The sequence below is a fragment of the Tiliqua scincoides genome, chromosome 5, assembly GCF_035046505.1.
Source record: "Tiliqua scincoides isolate rTilSci1 chromosome 5, rTilSci1.hap2, whole genome shotgun sequence".
Classification (NCBI taxonomy): domain Eukaryota; kingdom Metazoa; phylum Chordata; class Lepidosauria; order Squamata; family Scincidae; genus Tiliqua; species Tiliqua scincoides.
In genome coordinates, this window is record NC_089825.1 from 123,820,164 (window position 1) to 123,840,231 (window position 20,068).

Sequence of the window (20,068 nt, forward strand, 5' to 3'; positions counted from 1 at the left end):
GTTTATTTTCGTTATGCCTCCTGTGGAGGCTCCTGCTATCACCATACACACCTCTCACCCACCCCCATCACTCCTGCTCCAGCAGGCTGTTTTCAAGGAGACGCTGCGGCAAGAGCTCTCACCTTCTGCCAGTTGCCTGCATCGCATCATTTGCAACATGAGGACTCAGTTCCCAGATCTCCGGCTCATTCAGTATGATTGTGGTATGTGTTGTCTTTGTGACACCACTTGGAATGCTGTGTGTTAAAGCTGGGGAAAACTGTATCTGGACCCCCAAGGGCTTGGTGGTTCTTTGACTTTGATCCTATTGCTGTCACTGGTCCTCTTTCACCTTCAGGGAAGCTGCAGACATTGGATGTTCTGCTGCGACAACTCAAGGCTGGGGCCCACCGAGTCCTTATCTTTACCCAGATGACCCGCATGTTGGATGTGCTTGAGCAGTTCCTCAATTATCATGGACACATTTACCTGCGGCTGGATGGTAGCACCCGTGTAGAACAGCGGCAGGTAGGTAATGGAAGCGTGTTCACCTGTGAAACGCTGAGGATTTTTGAGACAAATAGCACAGCTTGAGACTCCCAGGGCACAGCTTCCTTTGGTAAATAAGTCTGTTAAGATTTGAATCAAAAATCCAAACAGAAAGACTAGTAAAGTGGCATTCAGAATAAATGATACATAATGTTGCCAAGCATTAAACCTTCTAAGTTTGAGGTTTGAGACCTTTTGCATAGTTTTGACATTATAGGGAGGGAACAATATGGTCGCTGAAGGAAATATCTGGGGAAAGTGAGAGATTGTGGGGATGTACAGAGAGAGGGGCTGGAATTAATGGGAGGGAGGGAGGGAGGAACTGTGCGAGTCATAGAATCCCCATCCTTGAATGCTGTATCTATATTGTGTGATTCTGGAGTAAAAAGAGAGTTTTCTGGATTGCAGAATTAAGGAATTGTAGTACAGCAAGTCCTCACTTATAATTGTCAGTAGGTTCTTGGAAATTGGAACTTCTAAGTGAAACAACTTATGATGAAACCTGTTTTTCTATAGGCTAATATACAAAAACAAGAGTGAAATTTCTACAGCATATTTCTGGTCACAAAAACATCACCAAACTTCTAAATAAAGACCCAAAACATTTCTCATGATAAACATTAAAATACTGTTTAAAATACTACTACTAATAATAAAGAATTTGTACTGGTCCAGCTGAAAATGCCATCAGTTCAGATTCTGAGATTACTACTAAATTGCCAAATGATTCTGGCAAGTTCAGCCGGTCACCAGGATACATAGCTCATTGCCAGGCATTCAGAGAGGCCTGATGATTGCAGTGTTGTTGAAATAACCTCTCAATATACTGCAGCCAGTTTGAATCCAATGCTGACAGCAGTGCCAACAAGTGCAGATTGGGTTCAGCGCCCAGTAGGTGGAGCTACCTACCAAGCAGTCTCTCAGGTGGTGGCTTGCACTTTTGTATCACACTTCCTTATCCCACTGCAGAGCATACTCAGAATGCCTTACAGAAGCTGCCCACAAGGCATTCTGGGGCGAACAAACCAAGGAAGTGGGTTGAGGGCCCAGTGCAATCCGGAAGGACAATATTAAAACAAAATAATGGAAAACAAAACTATGGTAAATAAGAACTTGCTGTACATCTTTCTGGATTCTCTCCTGTTGATTTGACCTGTCAGTTACATTCCTTTTCTACAGCTAGGAAGTAAAACAGTCTGCTAGTCTTGAGGTTCTTTTTTTCCCCTTTTTCTCTCCTTGACCTGGGTTCTTCTCCCACACTGGCAGGCACTGATGGAGCGTTTCAATGCAGATAAGCGCATCTTCTGTTTCATCCTGTCCACACGCAGCGGGGGTGTGGGAGTGAATTTGACAGGTGCTGACACTGTGGTGTTCTATGACAGCGATTGGAATCCCACCATGGATGCTCAAGCCCAAGATCGCTGCCATCGCATTGGGCAGACACGGGATGTTCACATCTACAGGTTAGTTGGGCTCCCTGTGTCACTGGTGAACGGAGGAGATGCTGCAGGACAACTTCTTAGAGCAGTAGTTTGCATGTTGACTTTAACATCATCTTCAGGTTGATCAGTGAAAGGACAGTGGAGGAAAATATCCTGAAAAAGGCCAATCAGAAGAGGATGTTGGGAGATATGGCCATTGAAGGCGGGAACTTCACCACAGCTTATTTCAAACAGGTAACTGCTGAAATCTGTGACTGTCACAGAGCTTATATGCTAAATTGTGTTTTACACAGGCTGTGGGGATGGGTTGATTTTTTTGGATGACATGGTTTTGTTGCTTCATTAATAAGAGGTCCTTAACACTGTGGCACTAATTGGAGGCATCCTTGGGTATAATAACAAAGGAATAGCTGTGTTAGAGCCCAATCCTATCCAATTTTTCAGCACCGGTGCAGCTGCAATGCAGCCCAAGGTAAGGAGCCCATACGTTAAGGAGGCCTCTGTGACTGCTGCTGCACCACGAGATGCAGTGCGTGCCCCATTGGCACAGCTGCAGTGGCACTGGAAAATTGAATAGGATTGGGCCCATAGAATGTTGCAGGAAAGATGGCAAAAGAATCTTCTGATGTTTTAGAAACAAGCCAGTGTGCTGCAATATTGAGATTCCAGAAGCACAAAAGCATCCTTCGTAAGATGCACACCAACTGTGAGCAGCTCACTGCCCAGGGACTATTTGCAACCTGCTTATCTCTGTACTTCTCAGCAAACCATCCGTGAGCTCTTTGACATGCCACTGGATGAACCAACGAAGAAAGAAGGGGAACCCCTGGCTTCAGCACAGGAGGAGGAAGAGGATCCCATGGCTACCAAGCAGGCACAGATCTTGGAGCAGGTTAGCTTTCTTCACCCAGCCATGGTGCTGAAAGTAAGAGAACTGTCTTCTTTTGTCAAAGAGCCCTTGTTTACCTCTGTCTGGATATGATTGGCTCACAGGCGCTCTGCAAAGCAGAAGATCCTGAGGACATCCGGGCAGCCACCCAAGCCAAAGCAGAACAAGTGGCTGAGTTGGCAGAGTTCAATGAGAACATCCCTTTGGACACAGAAGACAAGCCCAGCAAAGAAGAGGAGGAAGAGATGTCGAAGGCTGAGCAGGAGATTGCTTCACTGGTAGAGCAGGTACATAGTCTATAAATGATGAAGTTCTCCGTTCAAGCTGAGGTGGTGGTAGAGTGACTCTCTTCCATTTTGTCATTTTAATAAAAGTTTCATGATTTTGTCAGACCGATCTAGCTCAGTAAGGTGTACAGGCTGGCAGAGCTCTCCAAAACTCAGGCCAAGGTTTTTTCAGGCCTGCTTCCCTTTGTAACTGGTAGAGCATGTGTTCTGCGTGATTCAGTCCTCATCTGTGCAGAGCACATGCTCTACCACTGAGCTATTGGCCCCCTTTTTTCAATAAGACCTCCAGAATGTCCAACAGCCAAAATCATTTTAGAAGCTGCAGGTCCCAAGTGCAACCTTCCTTTTTTTCCTAATGTGTTTGGAGTATATCTTAGGGCACAATCCTAACCAGGTCTACTCAGAAGTAAGTCCTATTTTGTTCAATGGGGCTTACTCTCAGGAAAGTGTGGTTAGGATTGCAGCCTTAGTGGTTTAGCGCAGTGGTTCCCAAATGTTTTAGAACTGGGACCCACTTTTTAAAACAACACTTTTATCAGGACCTACTTAGGTTTATGAAATGTGAAAAATTCACTTTACCAGCTTCTGCTTTATCCTAACTATGGGAGGGGGCACTTTCTGGATCATTTGAGCTCCATGTTCATTAGATCAGGACCATTCTGGTGGCCTTGCATTCCCCTTCGCCTGGCCAAACCACACTCACCTACTCACAAGTAAATGTGCACGTGTGACTCAGTTTTGCTTTCCATGGGACTCAGTCCATTTTCCTTGTGAGGTATCAGCTTGTCAGTTTGACAACCCTGCAAAAAATCAGGTTGCAACCCACAGTCTGAGAACTGCTGGTTTAGCAGATAAATAAAACTCTAAAGATCTTACTTTGAACTGCTTTTTCAACTGACAACCTCCGCTTTTCCTCAATGACCCCATGGAAACTTCCTTTTCTGCAGCTAACTCCTATTGAACGGTATGCCATGAACTTCCTTGAGGCATCTCTAGAGGACATCAGTCGGGAGGAATTGAAGCAAGCAGAGGTAAATTTCTCACTACATAACAGTCTGCCCACAGTGAGAGGTATTATGTCAAGTAAGTGCGGACTGGGACTTGTGTGACTTATGACTGGCTGCCTCGTCTTCCATTTTGAAGTTGGTCAGTTCCCAAATCTGATGCAACTTCTTAAAGACAGCCAATAGCAACAAGCTCCCAGGCTGTTGTGAGTTCCATTTCTTTGGACTTTCAACCTTTCATGGAGTTGACATGTATTGTAAATTTGAAGAATAAGAGCTCTTGTTTTGCTGTGAAGAGGTAAGGCAGTTTAGTACTTGGTCCAGTGGGATGAAGCTGCTTTGGAGCTGTCTCTTCCTGTTGCTCCACAACAAATGAAACAGGTCTCTGATGTGGCTGACATTACATGTTAGATCAGTGGTAAGTCTGCCACCTCAACCAGCCTTTCTTGGTTGTCCCTAGGAACAAGTGGAGGCTGCTCGCAAAGACATTGACCAAGCTAAGGACGAGGTGGTCTTCAAGTTGCCAGAGGATGAAGATGACAGCCACCTTATTGAAGAAGGCTCCAGCAAGAAAAGCAAGAAGGCCAAGGTTTCTAACAGGATAGCCTCAGAAAGGGCAGGCACTCGCATGAGCGAAAGGCTGCGTAGCACACGACTTCTGCCCCGAGATGGGGAAAGCGGAGATGTGGAGTCTCCACAATCTAGGCTGCCTAATCTCCGGCATCCCCGAGTAGTGCATGAAGAGGAAGAAGATAGCCTGCCTCAAGTGGCTCAGCACGTGCAAGGTGCTGTTGTACGCAGAGAGTTGATGCGGGAGGAAATTCCCACCCAAGCTGTTATGCACACTCGCAGGACTGTTGCTCGCCGAGAGGAGCCTTGGAGTAGGTCTCCAACCCCTGGGGAGAGGGGGCAGAAAACCGCCCCTCACAGAACTGAGGCTTCTGCTTCTGGCGACAGAGTTTTGAGAACGAATCCTCACAGAACAGAGACCTTGCCCATTGGGGATAAGTTGCTACGTGTTGCTCCTCAGAAGCCAGACCCAGGAGCTGCTGGGGACAGGGTGCTAAGAGGCACCCCATCAAGAACTGAAGCACAGGCTGCTGGGGACAGGGTGCCACGAGGAGTTCAACAGAGAACAGATGCTGGCTTGGATAAGGTACCAAGACCAGGCCAGCAGAAAGCTGAGAAGCCCCTTGGGTTGATGAAACTTCACTCTACCCCTTCTAAGCCTGAGGCACTAACAACTGAGGCACAGGTCCCCCAGCTGCATCCACAGGGACTAGGCAAGGAGGCACCTGAATTAAAAGCAGATATGAGGGAAGAGGGGGAAGCTTCCCAGCTCAGTATGTCATCCTCTGAATTCCATGTCCAAGGTGTGGGACCAGCATTCCAGGCACAAGATGTTTCGGAGGTTGAGGGGAAGCTGCTTGGTACACAGACACCACCTGACACTGGAAAGGTGGTGCTAGTGATCCCAGCTTCCAAACAGAAGGCACCAAGCTTGGTGACTGTAGTTGCTGCTTCTGAGAGTAAACCTGAGGTTATCAGCAAGTCAGGCCGACTTTTGGGTGAGCAAAAGGAGAGCCTGCCTAAGCCAGAGGAAAAGGCAAGCCAGAGTGCCAGTTGCAGCACTGCAGAACCAGAATCCACAAACTCTTTAGATGATGCTGTCAGGCAGGAGACTGCTCTAGCGACAGCATCTTCTAGTGGTGTTGTAAAGGCAGTCACTGAGACGCTGTCTTCGAAAAGTACAGAGGACTTTGCTCTGGAAGCTACAGGAGAAGCTGCATCCAGGCTAGTTGTCAATAAGACTACCAAAGTCGAGGTGCCAGTGCTCGCTTCCTCGAGCTGCTCCACAGCAGCTGCCAGCTCCCTCCCTTCCCTGGACATCCTGCCCTGTGTCAAGGAACAAAACAGTTTGGAGCAGCCTTCCAAAGCTGAAGACTTGCCTTGTCCGATACCCAGCTCCTCAGATGAGCCCCAACCTGAAACATCATCTGTAGAGACTGCATTGCCAGCACCTGAGACCAGCAGTGAAACCAACAGTCTTGTTGAATCATCCAAACAAGGGGAAGGGGCTGGGGGAAAGGTGACAAAGAGTGATTATCAACCGAACAAAGTGGCAAATGTTGCAGCCATTTGTCCTGAAATTGTCACTTCACAGGAAAGTTCATCTGCTACATTAATTTGCCCAGGAGTCCCATCTTCAGATGAGAGTCTGTCACCAATCAAAACCCCCCGCCGCCGCACCAGTGCTGATGTGCAGATCTGGCAGAGCTGTCAGGAACAAGATGGCCCTGCCGCCAAAGTCTTGCGCAAGCTCCCAGGGCGCTTGGTCACAGTGGTGGAAGAGAAAGAGTTGATCAGGCGTCGCCGAAATCGAACACGCAAGCTGGACCTTGCCAACAGCACCATGGTGAGTCCCGCCAACAGCTCAGCCCAGAGTGTGTCGGAGCCAGACACCTCCCCCTCCAGTAAAGAGTTGCCATTGCTTCGTGACTTGCCTGCTCGCCGCAGAATCGAGATGGAGAGCCGTGCAGCCGCCAAGGAGAAAGATGACTCCTCGAGAGGGGAGCCACTTGTTAGCCCTTCCACAGAGCCTATGAAACGCAAACGGGGGCGTCCCCCCAAGAACAAATCCCCTGAGCAGCAGAGTCCAGGCGTGCCCCAGCCCCTTCCTGAGCCAGCCCTGGATATCAGCCTCCCAACTAAGGCACTAGAAAAGAAAGTACCTGAGATCCAACCCCAAGGTAAGAGCCCAGAGAGGAAGGTGCCTGAGACACCTTCTCCCAAGAGCGACTCTCCCAAGAGCAAGACTGAGAGTAGTGAGAATGACTCTCCTGTGGAAAAGCGAAGGCGTGGCCGGCCCCCCAAGGTACGGGAGTCTCCTATCATGCGGTCCAGCCTGTCTGCTTCTGAAATTCTGCCAGCTGCACCCACAAAACCTCTGATCACAGAGCTGCTCCCTAAGACGCATGAGCAGTTGGACACGCCTCCTCAACCTGCTTCGGTGATAGGCACAACGTCTGGGATTCATGAGTCATTGATCACAACTCACAAATCAACTTCCATCTCAAAAACATCCTCTAAAGCACGAAACCGAATGCCTGTGCATCCCCAGCCCACCTCAGCATTGAAGTCGACTCCTAAGGCACAAGAGCTGTCGGTTGCTCCCCCCAGGCTTCTGTCCAAATTGTCTGCTGAAGTGTGTGAACCCCTTGCTGCTTCCCTTAGATCTCCCTCTACAGCAGAAACTTCCACAGAGGTGGAAGAGCCGCCTTCTCCACAGTCTCTGCTATGCACCCCACCCAAAGCTGCCCTTAGTCCTCCAACAGCAGAATCTCCCCCCAAACGGAAAAGGGGTCGGCCCCCAAAGAATCCACCCTCCCCTCGTGTAGAGGCACCACCACCGCCACCCACCTCAACCTCAGACCAAGAGACTTCTACAGAGAAGCAAGCTCCAGTTCCTCCAGTCCGCAAACGACGGAGGCGAAGGAGAAAGGATGAATTGGGTCCAGCATTGCCTCCTGTCAGCCAGAGCTCATCTGAAGGCGAAGACACCCGACCGCTCACCAGGCTGGCTCGGCTTAAGCGTGAGGAAAAGCCAGAGTCTGCCAGTGAGTGTTTAACTCCACACTCCCTGAAGCCCATTGCCACAGAGGGCGCCTCCTCAGCAGAGAGTAGTACTTGGGAACAGCCTTCAAGTGACACCCCCACCCGCTCTACCCGCCTCCGGCCTGGCAGCCTTGTGCCACCACTGGAACGCGAGACCCAACGAAGGAAGCGTCGTTGCTCCTTGGAGGGCAGTCGAGTGAGCAACCGCAGCAAGTCACCCGCTCCTCAGGTGGCCTCAGAGCAGGAGGGTGGGGAGTCTGAGTCCTCCCTGCGATCCTCCTCAGAATCAAGTGGTAACAGTTGTGCTCAGCAGCCCAAACGCCAATGCTGTGAATCTACAGGGGGTCGTGGCAGAGGGAGGGGGCGATGGCACCACAGTGGCTTTGCTGACCGCATTCTCCGTAGTGCAGCTAAGCAAGCTGACAACACTCGCTCTGCCTCCTCCCCCATCCCCACCAGGAAAACGGGCCCTGCTTCCACCTCAGCTGGGGGGGGGATCTCTGGAGCAACCCATCCCCCAAGCGCCCCAGTTACCTCTTCGCTAAGTAACAGAGGCCGCAAGCCCAAGACGTGACCACAGCATGAGAAGTTCTGACACAACTTCTCTGTGGGAAGAGATGAGGGGCTGTCTCTCCCTGCACGCACCACAAGCAGATTTAGCCCACCCTGCTCCCTTTTCCCTTGCTCTTCCCTGCTTCACATGGGGGGGGCAACCAATGGGGCTCACGTACGCTCACTCAGCTCAGCTCCCTGCATTCCAGACTTGACTGTTAGAGTACTACTTGAAAGGAGGACGGCGGTGAGCTCAGTGGCTCCTTCCCAGTTGCTTGCTTGCTCCCAGAGGAGGGCAAGGCGCTAGTGCTGAAACTGCTGTCTCTCTGGGTGTGTAGCTCTGCTGCAGGGTCACAAGGAGAGGTGACAGGCCCAGCACTTTCTCAATTCTGCTACTTCCTGATCATGGAGTCAGTGGGGGAGCATCTCCAGAGGGTTGAGGGCTCCTAGAGTGACACTGGGACTCCTGCTACCTCCAAATGCTCCACCAGTTCAATACCATTAGATGCTTACATTCTTTTTTAAAAAAATGACATTTGGGGGTTAGGTGTCACTACCTTGCCCTCCCCCCCCAAAGAATCTCATGGGGTGCTCTCCTGATTTATAACACAATTAGCTCTTTTTTAATGACTTTGGGTTGGTTTTTAAAATGTCAGTGACCAAATGCTGGGGCCCCTTCTCTAGCTTTCCCTCTTGATTGTCTCCCTGCTTATTCCATTCACAGCATAGGGCCCTCTTCAGGCACAAGGAGGTGGAAAAGTTGGCTCCTCTATAGAGGAGTGCTAGGCCTGCCCCACTTGTGCCCTCACTTCCTGCACCACCACCAGGAGAGACTGGCTCATTTTTAATGATGTATATTGTTGCCTCACTGCTCTGAGGACTCAGTGGGCTTCTGAGTTGGGTCAAATCCCTCTCCCTGCTCCCTTACTCTCTGTGTACAGCTCTCGTTGTAAAATAGGTTCTTTTGAACATAATCTATGCAAAGGTTATTTTGTATAGGGGAGCACAAAGTTCCCTCCCCTCCCCCACCGCAGTGGGATTAGGGAGTGGCAGTGGGTCTCTGGTTTGGGGGAGGGGTGCAGTTGGGGTGGAGGGGGAGGTGTTCCCATGAAGCTGTCTTTCCTACTGAAGCATGTTCAGAACTTGTACAGAAGACCGATGTAATCTTTCTTCAGAATAATGCTATGAATAAAGTGTAAAAAAAAAAAAAAAAGAGGAAAACCAACTGGATCTGTGGTGGTGTTTTGTTTTTTTGCCAGTGGAGTCTCATGCACTCCTTTTCCTTGCTTCAGGCATCTGAGAAGAGAAACAATAGCTCAGCTCCTGCCAAGCCCTGGCCTGACCTTGCTACACCCCTAGGTTCAATTAGTAAATTCACGTTTTGTGCAAACCAGAGCATTGTGGATGTAGTACTACATTTCTGGCATTTTCCCATCTAGAACCATCTGAATAGTTCTCCCAAGGCTTGTGTTCAGATAGGAAATGAAATGGTTGTTTAAACCATTCAGAGTTGGCCTGGCAGATGGTATTTCTCTAGGTGTACATGGGGAATTGCATTCCTAAACATACTTGCATGGCAAAGTCTCTTCATGTGAAATGCTTATAGATCAGAGCAAAGGCATATGTTAAAAATAGCTTTGGAAGCCCCTGAAAATGCTGTATAGGAGGTGTTTGTAATAAAATGAGTCATTTTTGCGTTGGTGTTGTTGGCTTTGAATGGTGGCTTTTCTACCAACAGGTGGAGAAATGTGGTCCTACCAGTTTGCCAGCTGTTCCTGACATTGTTTAATATCCTTGTGCTGCAGCTAAGGTGTGTCCTTTATTTGGACTTAGCCAGGCCCATTTCCAGTCTGCTATTTCCTTTTTATCACATTTTTATAACCTGCCCCGTTGCTGCCAACCTTAAAGTAACATTAGTCCTCTGTTGCACAGTGGGATAACAGTATATGACACTTCCCAGCTAATCCCACAGAGTTCTAGTCAGAGGTGGCAAATGACACACAGAACTGGCAAATTTAGTTCTGCAAAAATGAGCTATAATTAGAGTATCCCATTATACAGGTTCTTAATTGTACCATTGCAAGGTCTAATTGACATAGCTTAAATCTGCCACCACCACAAAGGAATGAGATGGTTAGGACTGATGCTTTTTCAACCCCTGAACTGAGCATTTCACTTGTTGGGTGAAGCCTTCCATTCTGGCTTGAAGTATACTATTAGACTACAAAACTTGTGTATGCTTACACAGCAGGTACAATAACGGATGAACAACCCAAGGCAACTAGTAAGTGGTTATGTTGAACTCTTAAGCATATTTCCTTATAAGTGGAACAGGAGGCAGAGCTTGAGCATTTGAAGGTTTTTAATGCCAGGCTTCAAGGCTGGGACATAAAAAGTCAGGACAAATGTGTCATTGCACAGAACGTATCAATGCATTCTCTAGTGCAAACAGCCCACTGTTCTTGTTTAGAGATAAATGATAGTGGCAAAGAGGCTGAAACAGGCCACCTTGAGCTCTGATACGTTTTTGCAAAATTAAGCAAAATATAATGTTCCCACCTTGCTCTTACATGTGATAATCCCATTCATTTTAGCATCTGAGAATAGAATCCACAAGTCTTGGCTTCTGTCAGACTGATAATACTGATAGACCTGGTAGCTCTGTACTTCCCTGATCCAGAGCAGGTTTAAGCTGAGGCCCTAGAATGTGGGATGCAAGAATATAATCAGTATGTGATGATGAACTAATACTGAAAGTAGCTACTGGCATACCTAAGTGAGTTCTAACAGTGGTGATGTCATCCATTGAGAGTCTAGGACAAGCCCTAAAAAGGCGAAGCCAGACCTGTGCTAGAATCTAGCAGGTGTGGGAGTATAAAGCAGCCTCAGAGGTGAAAAAATCAAAACAGGAAAAGATATCTCAAGGGACAGTGGAGAGCTAAAGAGGTAAGGTTCTTCCTCTGTGTGAGCCTTTTCTGAGATTCTCTTTTTTCCTTCAGTCCAAAAGAAGAGCTGACTTTCCAAGATCTGGAGAGATTAAATTAAAGCTCACACCCTTTTCAGTTGCAAGTTAATTCTCTGGTGCCAACTACTTTGCCTTTTATTACTTTTGTAATAAGCAATAAGACTTTGTTTTCGCAACAGTCTGGTGAGTTACAGCACCATCAGGCCCAGTTTTCACATGAGATGAGAGATTTTTTTCAGTGCTCTTCAGGGAATCTAGAAGAGTGGCAACATTGAAACCTGGGTCTCCTAGATCAAACTCCACTGGCTATACCAGCACCTGGCTCTGAATTTCAAATCACTATTGTGGAGTAGATTCTCACACCATGTGCAATTGAGGGGGCAAAGAGAAATACAGCTTCTTCATCACTTTTCAGCAACGCTGGCAGGCAGCACCAGTTGAAATGGAAGAAGAGATGGAACTCCGCAATGGGGCCCCTCCTAGGGATGGGGTGGAGACCATTATGGTGAACATGACAGGAGTCCTGGAGCCTGAAACCCCTACCAAGGTCCCTATCCTGCACATGCACAGACTCCGCAACCTGGCCATTGCTAGCATCATCTGTGGCTGTTCGTGCACTGGAGTTCTAGCACTGATATACGCTATCAAGGTGAGCAATGTGCTTCTGTGATGGGAGTGGGGCAGAGCGTGTAGTGGGCTGAGAGGTGGCTACTTGTTCCTGTACCTCTTTCACCGAGCAATGGAAAATTCAGGGCAGCTTTTGGGCCCAGGGCAATAGACGACTCTGTAGAGGTTGGGGCTGAATGATGTCTGTTTACCACTACGGCTAAATGGAACCTCTGTGTTCTAGAGCAGTTGCACCACTGATGATGTGATCTTAGGCACACATAAGGGGAAGCAAGACCTACTGACCTCATACTTCTGGGTAAACATGCATAGGATTGTCAGAGGACTACTGCCTTTGTGTCCTGCCTATGAACTTTCTGGAGACATCGTTTTCATTTGTTGTGACCCACTATGGGCTCAGTTTTGTGGAAAAGTGGCATACAAATTCATTGGTTCACCTAACTGGCCACTGTGGGAAGCTGGGTGCTGGCTTAGCAGGATCTGTGGTCAGGCTCAATAAAAAATCCTAGAAGTTCATTTTGTCTTTCGGGACCTCTTTAGAAAGGAATGTACTGGTTAGGATTTGGGGAGGAAGGGGTCACTGGTCCCCAGAAAAGTAGTGCTAGAAGCACCGCCTAGACCTACATAATCTAAACAGCTTCTGCCAGCCTCTCTTCCTCACCACATACTCTGTCAAGACTAATACAGTAGTTTCCGTCCTGCCCTCCTGTTTGTAAGTGGGTGGGTATGACTCCAGAGGAATTCTGTGCATTCTTGGTGTGTTGCATCTATCTTCTTGAAAGCTGGAAGGGAAAATATATGTGTGTTCAGAGTTTCTTGGTGCTGCTTATTGCTCCTTTCACTTTGATTGTGCCCATTACCTTAGCAGGGACCAACATGCCCAAGAGAAATGGTGACATTTCCTTCCCTTTCTGTTGCATAAAACCCTGACTGGCTGGTTGTCACAAGCTATGCCTTGAGAATAGGAGTTGCTGCTTAGCCAAGAGGAAAAACTAACTCTGGACACTAGTATTGTTATAAAAGTTTTTAAAAACAGAGCTCTGTTTGTGTACAGTATAGTGAGGCAGTGGTGGCACCGGAAGTACAGTAATTGCATTGCTACCCCACCCTTAGGGCTGTTACCAGATTCACCCATTATGCTGTACCCAGATATAGCTGACTTTTCCATGTGAATGACTAAGCCTGGGTTCATTTTTACACATCAACAATATGAGTAAACTGTACACAAATTGCATTCCGTGCAGGTACAGTGTGTGTATACCTGCACTTCGGTACTGCATTACAGCAACTTTCCCCAGGTATAGTTAAAGCAGGGAATAGCTGTCACATGTTAAGCTGTAGTCAGCTACAGTTATTTGTTATACCTGGGTGCTGTACTCAGGCAGGGCCTAGGAGAGGGGGGTAAAGGGGGTAATTTGTATCCTGACCCAGGGTCAGAAAGGGGAAAATGACCCAGGAGCCAAAGAAGGGGGCCCTGAAATTTCCTGGGATCTTACATTTTCCAATCTCACCCAAACTCAATGCCCATTGCTGGGCACATGGTGGTGACTACTGCCACAAGCCATATACACCAGGCCCAGTAATGCATACATTCCTTAACAGTGTCACATCTGGGAGGAAACTAACCTGTTACAATACCTCTTTGGCTTGTGGATCCGCTTACCATGAAGGAGCGTGGAGGAGCTCAGCGACACAGTTGCAGGACTGCAGCTACTGCAGAAGTCGGTTTTGGTGTACACAAGACGCTCTCCATTCTAGTGTGAGCCTAAATACAATGATACTAATCTCCTGTTCCCCTGAGGGCTGGGGATAAGAATAGGCCCTCAGTTTGGCTGTACTGGTCGTAAGAGGCGACTAAACAGCCACCGAGTAGATGGGACTCGTCAGCCTGGGAAGGCAGCTCATCTGAGAGAAGGAAAACTCTGATCCCAAACCTCCACTGCCTTGTGGCTACATCCAGTTATGGAAAAGGCTTCAGGAGTCAACCTCGAGGCAAAATCTGGAGCTGGAGTCCCTGAGGCAGTTCATGGCTGAACACAGTCACGTTCTGGCAACTCCTGCAACGCCGCTGGAACCAACCGTATTGGCCTCTGCCTTTCCATTGGACCATTTCAGCGACATGGAGAGGGGGGATTTGCTGCATGGGAAACAGTCTATCCTCCATATCTACCTTACCCAGGCTTCGCGCACTGAAGAGGACACTCTGTTCCAGAACACTATTCAGAGCGCGATACCATAGTCTTCCGAGACTGAAGGATGCCAACATAATCTCCTGTAACGATTTTCTGTATTCGAAAGGTTTTAGAGTCTTAGGAGTGTGTTTGGTTTCCTGTATTACTGTATCTACCTGCCTACGCTGGGCAGGCAGGTAGACCTGAGCTCTGCATTGGGAAGACTGGTAGACCTGGGAGATTATTCTGGCTGTTGTCACTTTCCCCTGGTCTGTTTTGCCACCATTCTACCCAGCCCTATTGCCACCCCCCCACTCTGTTTCACTCCCTCCCTTTGGGAAGGGGCCCAAAAGAAACTTTGTACCCCCTGATAAAATTCCTCTCAGAGGCCCGGTACTCTGGTACAGATTTGTCATACCTGGTGCAATCGTGCTTAGTCTGGATACAGTTTTTCACATGTTGCATTCACTGCAGATGCAATCTGTGTACAGTGTACATCAAATCGCTGATCTGTATAAACGAACCCATGATTTGCATGGAGATGTGTACCCAGGCATAGACAGCACAACATGTGAACAACTATAAAGTCCGTGATTAAGGACAGTGGTGCAGTGGTACATTTTGAAGGGCAGGAACTGTAATGATATCCCCCCTAGCTTTATGCAGGTATGGCTAAAAAGAGTCAACTTCGAATATTTTAATTAGAGTGAGTTCTTATCCTGTCACTTATTTCCATGTTGGAACTCATACTTTTTTTAAAGAGTTTCATTCCAAACTGTTGCAGGGGATTGCAGTAGTATAAAAGAAGCTATGGATAGGTTAAAAGGATATGACAGGATAAAACACATCCTAAATAAATGTAAAGGGTATATTGGACTACAATCCTATGCTGTTTTACCCAGAAGTTTCACCTGCTTCCAACTATCTGTGTAGCCTGAGGCCTCTCATCCAATGAAATGTAGTAAACAAGTCCCACTCCCTCCCAAGGGGGCATGGTTCAGTTGTACCTTCTTTCTTTTATCTGTCACCCCCTTCTCTTTCCATCTGGGAGCAGAGTAGACTAGTATTTAAGCCCCTTGGCAAATTTCTCAGTTCGCCTCTTGGAGCCCAATCCTAGGCATTTCTACTCAGAAGTTCCATCATAGTCAATGGGGGTTACTCCCAGGTAAGTGTGGACAGTCCTACTGAGCATGCTGCTGCTTTCAAACGTTTTTTGAAAAAGGGTCAGAGACTGCAGAGTGCTTTTGCTGCTTATGCTGTAGGCAAAGTCCCAGAACTCTGCTCCTCATCGACTACATCCCTGATAAAGCTCTTTGCAGCTCCTACACAGCTGCAGGCATGTATACACCTGTCATACTATGAAGCTGAGCAGGTGTAACATTCTGAAATAAAGAGCATCCATTACATTCCAAGTCACAGGTTCTGAAATGTAGGATTATTGAGCTCTTTCGGGTAGTGATTCTGAAACTGTTTTTTAAGGAATCCTAAGGTTTCTAGGAAACTTACTGGATTTCACTGCTAGGAAATTGATAAACAGACAACATTCCCTGAAAGAGGGCTTGCTCACCACTACCAATCTTTCAGTCTAATTTCTCTTGCTCTGATGTGTGTTGGGCATGTTTAAGGCTATGATCTTTGACTGCATTGGTTAGCTAAGAAGCATAATGTACCCAGCCAATCTCCCCAAATTAATTCTCTGTGTACCACGTTAGAACATTTCCCAGAATCTTTAGTAATGCCTCCTTGTTGTTCCATGGAAGGGGTTCCTTGCCACATCTCAATATGAGAAGTGTTCACTAAAGGAACTAAGTTTAAAAACACCTGTTTGTATCCTGCTCTTTCTCCAAGGAGCCCAGAATAGTGAACAGGATTATCCCCTCCTTTTATCTTCACAAAAATCCTGTGAGGTAGCTTTGGCTAAGGAAGACTGGCTGATCTGTAGTTAATTTGTGAGCTTTATGCATGAGTGGAGATTTCAACTCAGGTCTGTCTGCTCAAAGTTCAACACCCTAGTCACTACACCACAGTTTTAGGGATTCATAATGGCTGCAGGAAACTTGGTCCAGTCCTGTTTTATTACTCAATAATGTGATATTTTACACTAATCAGCACTGCAATTCTGTAAGAAGGAAGGTATCTATAAATCTCTTGCCAAGCAGAACTAATACCCACTGGAAGTAGTGGTCATATACAATATTCTTGCAGCTTAAACTCCTCATAAATGTATTGTTCAGCAGCTTTATACTTTGCAGAGAAGCAAAATAATTTTCTTCTTAATACCAGCTTCTTAATACATTACATTCTCTGATCATGTGTAGTCTTTTCCTTCTGTGTACTGATAAATCCTTAATCCAGTGGTTCTCAAACTGGTGGGTTGCACTTCCATTTTGCAGGAGGCACTTTGCGCCCGCTTTCAGTGCAAGTTCCAAGCCTTGGGAGTGCTGTGCAGGGCTGCCCGCACCTCCTGCAGCCCTGCCTTCTGTAAGTCACAAGCAACCCCCTTGCCCCCCCCTTAGCAGCATGATCCTGGCGGTTGCATTGCTGCCCTAGCCCCTCTCCCACAAAGATTTACTGAGGGAGTAAAGCTCCTTCAAAGTTTGAGAACCACTGCCTTAAAGATCATTAATGGATAAACTCTATTGACTGGACCCTTAATTGTGACTCTGAATTCCAAGGTCAAAAGGCATCTGTCATGAAGCAGCACTGGGACACAGTCAAACTTCATTCTGCAAAAGCAAAGCAGACAATCACACTGAATTTTAAGTATTTTCTGTTTTGGAAGCCACTGTTTGACTGTGGTTTTTATCACTGCTTGCAACCAACCAATCAACTGATTATTCCTCTAAACAGGCAACACCTGGCAGTCTTACTTAGCAACTGTAGGCCCTTATCCTACAATTTTCTAATTGCCCAAATTCTATCCAATTTTCCAGTGCCGGTGCTGCTGTGCCAATAGGGTATGCACTGCTTCTTGTGTTGGGGAGGCAGTCACAGAGGCCTCCTCAAGGTATGGGAACATTTATCTCGGTTCCCATACCTCAGGGCTGCATTGCGGCTGCACCAGTGCTAGAAAATGGGATAGGATTGGGCCCTGTATCTCTAATCGCTCTTCTGCTTTTCTCCCATTCAGGCTAGTGAGAAACAAAAAGCTGGTTCCCATGACTCAGCAGTGTTCTGGAGCCAGAAGTCCCGGCGTATGTCTTGGCTAAGTATCAGTATCTGGGTGTCCCTCCTTATCATGGTGCCCTTGTTAGTGATGCTAATTTCTTACATCATATCTCGAGCTGAATGAGGACCTTGATGAAAATCTGACTGGAATTTCAAGATCACATCCTCTGCAGAGCTTTCCTCAGCTGGATTGATCTTAAATTGGCATTAAGCTGCCAGTTGCTTTCATCTTGCTCTGACTCCTGTCATTGGACATGAGACTGTGGAAATTGCCCTTCCTTGGTGGGCATCTTGCTGGAGCACACCTGGATTCTGCTGGCGGTGCAGGTGTGTGATCCATCCCAAAGGAGACATTGCCTACACATGCAGAAATACCACTTCCATCCTCCTGCATTTCGATTTCATCAAAAGTTGTACAGTACTGTTGTTGTGTCATTTTGTTTCAATTGTCCTTTGGATGGCCAATATCTGAACCATCTTCAACTGAATACATTGGACTTGGACCTAGCAACCCTCCATTGTTCTCTGCCAGAGCTCTTCACTGATAAAAAAAAGAATGATAATCATAACCTACCTTACAGGACAAATTAAGTAAGGATTGTTAAATCCCTCTGTGTAGCTAAGCCCTCCATGGAGGAAAATGACAACTCACACTCTGTAAGGATCCAGCTTTGCTGGTGGTTGTTGTTATCTAAAATGCACTTCTTGACCCATATCTGGTTTGATGAATCTGTCTGTGATGACTATTAGGTTGTCTGAAAGAGTCTTACCAATTAAAACACACACGCTAAACCTGATGTAGACCATTATGACCAATGTGAATGAGATCAGATGGGCAATATCTTTTGTCTGGACAAATATGTTGAAGGATGGGGCTGTAACTCAATAGTCCTATGGCATCTCAAAGCTAGCAAAGGTCTCCACCTGAAATCCCAGAAAGCTACCAACAGTCAGCGTACACAATGCTGATGGACTGATAGTGTGATTCAGTAAAAAAAATCTTCAGATGTTCATAGGATGCAATTTTTGAATGACATAAGCAAGAAGGAAAGTGAGGTCCTTGCCAACCACCAGGAACAAAGCTATTTATAAACCCTAAGTTTTTCCATCATTTCAGTTTCAAAGTGACACAATGGCCAAGCTATGAATATCTTGAGCTGCAGAATGTCATAAAGGTGGTTTGCAAGTACTGCATGTTATCTATTGGTGCCTGTCCCTCTTTATGCTCCTGAGCAGATGCTGGTGATGCACACACAAGTTCTAGGTTTTTTGAATTGGGATCTCTAAAAATTAAATCTCTGAGTCGAGTGCAGCTACATCTTGACTCTACAGTGCATGTGTGGAGCTATATGCACATGGTCATTAAATGCCTGCGTGTGCTGCTTCATAGGACGACTGCAGGCTTTTCCAGGCAGTAAATCCTACTCAATATATTGGGATACAGCTAAATACACCCAGACTCCTGGTGAGTTTAGAGAAGGCTTGAGATACTCGATGCAGCCCAGTCTTGTGTATTGACTCTTGTATTTTATTTTTTGTTGTCAACTGTCTTGGGAACCCTGTGGGTAAAAAGGCAATTATAAATTGAAAGATTCAGAAACATGTCTTGCTGATTTCAGTGAGTTAAAAGCAACTCCCCCTCCCCCAAAGAAAAACTTTGGTATGGTCCCTTTAGTGACCCACCCTACACCAGGAAGCAATGCAGAGTAAATGGCTGCACATACAACCAGCAGCAGAGTCATTGGAGCCTCATGTGTTACTGTGGTGGGTGTGGAGCTCAAAGATCCTTACTGTGGAACAGTGATTTTCAACCTTTTTTTGTCTCATGGCACACTGACAAGGCACTAAAATTATCAGGCACACCATCAGTCTTTGACAACTGACAAGGCACACCATGCTATCAGTGGGGGGCTCATATCCCCCAATGGCCTGCTAATAAATGACCCTCCCCAAAAATCCCACGGCACACCTACAGACCGTTCACGGCACACCAGCGTGCCACGGCACAGAGGCTGAAAATGGCTGCTGTGGAAAGAGAGGGCTTGCAAGTGCACAAATAAATTTTCATACACATGGTGACGTTAAACATAATGTTCAGTTGCCGGTTAACATACTGAACATGTTCAGGGTCATCGAGTTTGTGTCGCTGCTCCAGCTCACTTGTGATTCTAACTACGTGGAGCACAGCATGAAGCCTTGCTCACAGGCTGCCTTTGCCTGAGGGTGCCCCCCCCCCCCACAATCCATGCGGCTCCACTTGCCGATAGGATGCAAAGTGGTGGGGCAGGCAGGGGACCGGTAACAACTGCCTTGCAGTGGAGTCACTGAATATTAGAGTCAAAAGGGGTCTTAGACACAACCACGTCCAGCGGTTCCTCAGCTGTGGGTCAGGACCCACCAGCGGGTCGCAATTTTGGGCGGGTTGCAAAACCCATGAGGAAAGTATATTGAGCTCGACGGGAACCACAACGGAGCAGCGCACGTGTGTTTCCTCAAGAGTAGGCAGCTCCTCTTGAAGGCCAGGCAAGGGGGCGCCCGCAGCCACCAGATGGATCCCGCTCCGAGGAACGCGCAGCTCAGCCAACACCAGCAGTTGTCCCCCAGCGCAGCAAAAGGGATCAAAGCGGGCCTGAGTGGCGAGCGAAGTGACATTTTTGGGGTGTCGTGAAGCCAGGTGGGCCCCGCAGAGGGTCGTTCTGAAGAGCGGGGCCCGGCGTGGAAGCGTGTGGGACCCACGGATGTGGCCGTGGCTCGGCTCGTCGAAGCACCCTGCGAGTCGCTGTGCTGGAGGGCAGGGTCCTGCCGAGCCCCTTCTGGGCC

The 20,068-nt window shown here is 47.4% G+C and overlaps 2 protein-coding genes and 1 long non-coding RNA gene across 4 annotated transcripts in view; 2 read left to right on the top strand and 1 right to left on the bottom strand.

Moving 5' to 3' along the window:
- The window catches only part of SRCAP (Snf2 related CREBBP activator protein), a 30,687-nt gene extending 21,065 nt beyond the window's left edge, over window positions 1-9,622 (top strand). Inside the window, exons 25-32 of one of the 2 annotated variants that reach the window (XM_066628948.1) lie at window positions 1-203; window positions 338-507; window positions 1,795-1,991; window positions 2,090-2,204; window positions 2,734-2,862; window positions 2,964-3,146; window positions 4,094-4,177; window positions 4,611-9,622. In XM_066628948.1, the coding sequence (XP_066485045.1) occupies window positions 1-203; window positions 338-507; window positions 1,795-1,991; window positions 2,090-2,204; window positions 2,734-2,862; window positions 2,964-3,146; window positions 4,094-4,177; window positions 4,611-8,339 (4,810 nt within the window). In that variant the 3' untranslated portion in view covers window positions 8,340-9,622. The remainder of the gene's footprint in view (window positions 204-337; window positions 508-1,794; window positions 1,992-2,089; window positions 2,205-2,733; window positions 2,863-2,963; window positions 3,147-4,093; window positions 4,178-4,610) is intronic. The other variant, XM_066628949.1, reaches the window with a different exon arrangement.
- Window positions 9,623-11,724: 2,102 nt separating this feature from the next.
- Window positions 11,725-17,372, top strand: TMEM265 (transmembrane protein 265). The gene is made up of 2 exons (XM_066628984.1): window positions 11,725-11,931; window positions 17,211-17,372. Exons 1-2 carry the CDS (start codon window positions 11,725-11,727, stop codon window positions 17,370-17,372), a joined length of 369 nt encoding a protein of 122 aa, XP_066485081.1.
- Window positions 16,136-19,474, bottom strand: LOC136652109 (uncharacterized). The gene is made up of 2 exons (XR_010794558.1): window positions 18,019-19,474; window positions 16,136-16,806 (listed from the first exon to the last, which is right to left on the bottom strand). It is a non-coding gene; the product is annotated as an uncharacterized lncRNA (long non-coding RNA).
- Window positions 19,475-20,068: the final 594 nt, after the last annotated feature.

Excerpts from the sequence above, each read along its gene's own strand:
- TMEM265 (XM_066628984.1), top strand. The coding sequence starts at position 11,725 with ATGGAAGAAGAGATGGAACTCCGCAATGGGGCCCCTCCTAGGGATGGG. Across the intron at positions 11,932-17,210 it reads CACTGATATACGCTATCAAG|GCTAGTGAGAAACAAAAAGC; the intron begins GTGAGCAATGTG and ends TCTCCCATTCAG.